This window comes from Berghia stephanieae, chromosome 2, assembly GCF_034508935.2.
Source record: "Berghia stephanieae isolate SIO BIC M18660-M18661 chromosome 2, UCSD_Bste_1.3, whole genome shotgun sequence".
Classification (NCBI taxonomy): Eukaryota; Metazoa; Mollusca; class Gastropoda; order Nudibranchia; family Aeolidiidae; genus Berghia; species Berghia stephanieae.
The window spans coordinates 61,751,623-61,756,622 of NC_088361.1; the positions used below are offsets into that span (position 1 = coordinate 61,751,623).

At 34.2% G+C, this 5,000-nt stretch overlaps 1 protein-coding gene across 1 annotated transcript in view; it reads right to left on the reverse strand.

Moving 5' to 3' along the window:
- LOC144963978 (matrilin-1-like) overlaps nucleotides 1–5,000 on the reverse strand; it is a 16,597-nt gene that overhangs the window by 8,221 nt on the left and 3,376 nt on the right. The window contains exons 4-7 of the mRNA XM_078897921.1: nucleotides 4,452–4,642; nucleotides 3,043–3,264; nucleotides 2,208–2,448; nucleotides 1,405–1,594 (exon numbers count right to left, since the gene is read on the reverse strand). Coding sequence (XP_078754047.1) covers nucleotides 1,405–1,594; nucleotides 2,208–2,448; nucleotides 3,043–3,264; nucleotides 4,452–4,642 — 844 coding nt within the window. The remainder of the gene's footprint in view (nucleotides 1–1,404; nucleotides 1,595–2,207; nucleotides 2,449–3,042; nucleotides 3,265–4,451; nucleotides 4,643–5,000) is intronic.

Below are 5,000 nucleotides of genomic sequence, written 5' to 3' on the forward strand. Positions count from 1 at the left end.
CCGCTTTCGACATCATATGTAGAACCAAGTTGTTGTCAATCCTTGACTCATTCTTGAACAAAGATCACGTGAAGCTCATAAGATACATATTATCAAATACTACATTGCAATTTGAATCCGGCAGAGAATTAACAACAATATCAACCTCAATCGGATCCTCTCAAGGAGACAGCTTGAGTCCAATTCTATTCACGATATACCTCGAATCGGCCATGAAAGATCTAAGATGAATATTACCACCAATAAAGAAGATCAGTCGTGAATTCATATACGCAGATGATACAGACCTGATCTTTGAATCAGAGCATCAAGCGAACATCAGAACATACATGCCAATAATATCAACTACTCTAGAAGCATGGAATCTGAAAGTGAATCAATCCAAAACAGAATATACAAAAATCAACAGAAATTTAAATGAATGGAAAAGTGTACGTAAACTAGGCAATTTGATCAATGAAAATGAAGACATCAAAACGAAAGCAGCTGGCCACCAATGCATTCGACCAACTCCAAAATTTATGGAATAGAAATGACATAATAAGTGAGAATAAACGAATACAGATTTACGAGGCACTGATTATTTTTTATTAGTCACATCTTGCGTCGAGAAGATAACATCCCAGCTCAAACTGCAATGACAGAATATTTCCTTCATGGCAACAAATATGTAGGGAGGCCACCAACATCAATAGTAACTACCCTGATCCAGGATCTCTCTACATATCAGACATTTCTGGATTCAGATGAGGCCGAATTAATCACGGAAGAACTAAGAAATACTGCAGTGCCCTCCGTACTAAAGTCACAACAAGATCTTGACAGCCTCAAAAATCTGGCCCAGGACCGTAACCAATGGAAACAATAATTAACATTATGGATGGAGAGAGCAGCTATACTCATCGACCAAGACTGAATTACACAATTCTCATCAAGTGAACATAACACAAAAGAGTCAAGTTTCATCCATCAAGATCAACCACAAGCTTATCATGGCATATTTGTAACTGGACCTGCATCGTAACAATTTCTCACGTCAGGTAGTGCTCACGAAAACTAACGAGCAAAGCACTAGAGTATAATATATATATATATATATGTGTGTGTGTGTGTGTGTGTGTGTGTGTGTGTGTGTGTGTATGTGTAATGCTGTGAAATGTAAATACGATTTATTTTTCAATAATATAAACAAATTGAAAAATAGATATTTGTGTTGTGAACACGGGATCCAAGTACCATAATTAAAACAATAATTTTTTAAAAAGACAATGTGAAGAACCTAATTCTAAAAATGAAAAAAATTGAAACGATTTTTAAAGATAGTATACAGAGAAACAATTTTGAAAAGAAAATATTAAAGTAACTTGAATTTTATTTTTTAAGCTTAGGTCACAATACACTTACGCCGACTGCAAAAATGTTGACGCCATTGTGATGGAGCATTGTTGCGTACAGTCTTGCCAGGCTACTCTGGGTTGAAAGACCCCCTGTTATGATGACTCCAATTCTGGCTACACCATACCTCGGAGTTGTCAGAACTTCTGACTCTAAAACATTGAGTGCTGCAGCAAGATTGGAATTGCCCCCTGTGTATCTGACGGAGACAAGGATTCATATTAATAAATCTGATCACTTATAATTGCATTCTTCAATAGCTCCTCATACGTATTCGATTGTTTAAAATACGTATTAAAGTCATCAGAAGTTACGGCATTGAACTGTCATGTACTTATTAGCAAATATCATATATAGTCGCACTAAAAATGTATACGTAGCCCTAAAACAATAAATCTTGCAAAGTTTTCACAGAACTTAAATAAAATAAGAATCACAACCAGAAGACTCTAGCCACTGTTCTTATGTCGACTTACAAGAGATTATAATAATCTATCTCTGTCAGTCCAGAATATTCCAAATAGTTATTTTTGTTCAGGACTACTCATAACTCAATATTTTTTAAAAATATTCTCAGGCGAACTCACAATATTGTAACTTGGAGATGGTCAATTTTAGAAATTAACTTTATTTTGCATTAGAATCCTTCCTTCAACCATTCTCATCCTACACATAACAGGCAATATCCATTGACATTTACTCACTGAGCAAAGAAAACAATAACTGCACTATAAAATATATAATTTCATTGACCGCTGAACTTTTGGCTATCTGGGCTGGGATAATTTTTCACGTTTCGTGAGACGACATACCTCGTTGCTGAAACAGCCTGTTGAATACTTTCGTTTGAATTGGCATAGCCTAGAGACATCACTTTAACCGCATCATCGCTGTATTGAATTATTCCAATCCTGTGAGTGCTCGTGGAATTAGCCTGAAGCTTTCCCAAGAAATTCATAAGGAATGATTGGATCTGTAAAAACTTTGAAGGGCCGACGTTCTTGGAGCTGTCAACAACAAATACAATGTCGACCGCTTCTGAGATGCAGCAATCTTGAAAAAAGTCATAATTAGAGTAGATTTATTAGCATCTATCTTTCTCTTAGCTTTTTTTTTATTTTTACAAAAATGACTAAACAGAGTTTGTATTTTTTAAAATGCATAAATATATATTATATTCTGAATTTTTAAATAGCCGAACTATTTGAAGTATCTAGCTAAATGTAAAAGTTTCGTCATTCCAAGAAGTCTATGTTTATCCCATAAATCAATAAATTATTACGTGTCTTCAATCATCGTCGTGACTGATAATTTGGAAGGTTTATCAACGTCCTGGTGTACTGTTATAATTCAATACTTGATGTAAATAGAAAATTCTCGGAGTTCCGTAGCCTTTATGCAATAGCAATTTCTGAAAGCTCAACTCCTTAAAGTTATTTTCGCAATTTAGCTATGTAATTTCAGCCATGCCCTAATAGTATTTTAACTATCCGTGCACATAACTATCTATTTTTATGCTCGACATTAAAATCAATTTTGATATAACGACATTTATGTTATTATATATATTTATATCATATTAACAATTATCATCTCTATATTATATTATTTACAGATTGCATATATGTCTTGATTTTTGCCTTTTACCTTTAAATACTGTGGGCGCGGTTTGATTAGATGATCTGAAAGTCGTAGGTGGTGAGATTTCTGTGGTCGATAACAGATCGAGAAGTAAACTTGAGTCCTTTGGAAATAATGATATGATTGAAGACTGTGGCACAGCAGTTGTTTCAGAAAAATGGGTAGTTGTTGTTAAGTCATCTGTGCTCAGGTATGGACTGGAATTCGTGTCGATGTCCTGCCCAAATACTGTGAATCAAAGTCAAATCCAAGCATTTTAATCATTTATTTATAAGTAGCATTCGCATTATGTGCAACTTGACTTACTTGTCTTACTTCCATCTCTCCTCGTGGAAATAGGGCCCTGAGCATATTTTCTCCAGGATGTACTGTCGGATGCAGCAGTACATCCAACTTCCAGGATGCAAATCCCATTTTGCCTCTTTCATTTCAAACTGTCCTCCTCCATGTTCATATTGGTCTTCTTCTTTTCCTCTTGCTGTATGGTGTCCATAATAATGACACACGATGAAGGCTGTTGTTCGGCATTTTTATATTTTCTCTCCATCTCCATCTTCTGAGGGTCACCATTTACTTAGAGAAGGGATATCTATTCTAGCATTATGTGTAAATATGATGGTAATTCAAAAGAGGAAAGGGGCGAGCTATCTGACTTGGAATTGTGGATCAGCAAGGTATCCAAGACCAACAGCGAACACTAATGCTCCTGATTCATCCAGCACAGCACTTCCACACAGGGGACCCGGGTTAAAGCCCGACTTTCTGCATCTGCTTTTTTCTTCCTTGAACAAGAAACGTTACCCCAATTGCTCATATTTCGAAATTCCACTACGGCCGACGCCGGGTAACCTCAGCCTTTCCTCAAAATAGACACAACAGTAAATAATAATAATAATAATATATGGTTATTATATAGCGCCTTACCCCGTCTCTCAACAAGCTCAAAGCGCTTAACAGCAACGTATAATTCTACAGTGTTATATATTAAAAAGAAACGTCATAAGATGTTTTTAAAAAGAAATGTGCATCATTACTCTCTCTGGTTTATCTTGGAAAGGAATTCCAGATAAGGGGTGCCGAACATTCAAACGGATGCCCGTCAATTTTTCAAGTAATTTTTGGCTTCACAAGAAAGTGATTATCAGACTTTGGTCTCAGATTTCTGGCTGGGACGTAAAATTTAAGCATTTCATTAATGTATCCAGGACAATCAGAGAGCAATGATTTAAAGAAAACATTCTTCCGATGATTAATTATTGTAGAATTTTATTTATTTATTTACTAAAATGTTTCGGCTTCTGTTTTAAATATGTCTAGAATTCGAGTCCCTTGACTTTAATTTTTTGTATCAACAATAATTTCTTGTATACTCCCTGCATTTAATGGCATCAGTAAAAAACCAGGGTGAAAATTACCTTCACATATCCTGGTGATAATAGATTGTGACAAATTCGCTACGTCTTCCAATTGTGTCGTGGAGAATACGTTATTTCCAGCTACAGCTTTCAGCTCTTGTGGATCAGTAAGGTATCCAAGACCAACAGCGAACACTAAAGCTCCTGATTCATCCAGTCTGTGACTCTCGGAGATGAAAGTCTCGTGATCACTGGAAAGTAAAGTGTTGGTTCTCATCATCATCATCATCATCATCATCATCATTATTATTATTATTATTATTATTATTATTATTATTATTATTATTATTATTATTATTATTATTATTATTATTATTATTATTATTATTATCATTATTATTATTATTATAATTATTATTATTATTATCATTTATATTGGCATCGTATTTCTAGTTATTTTTGTTATCATCATCATCATCATCATCATCATCATCATCATCATCATCATCATCATCATCATCATCATCATTATTATTATTATTATTATTATTATTATTATTATTATTATTATTATTATTATTATTATTAATCTTATTATCATTATTGTTA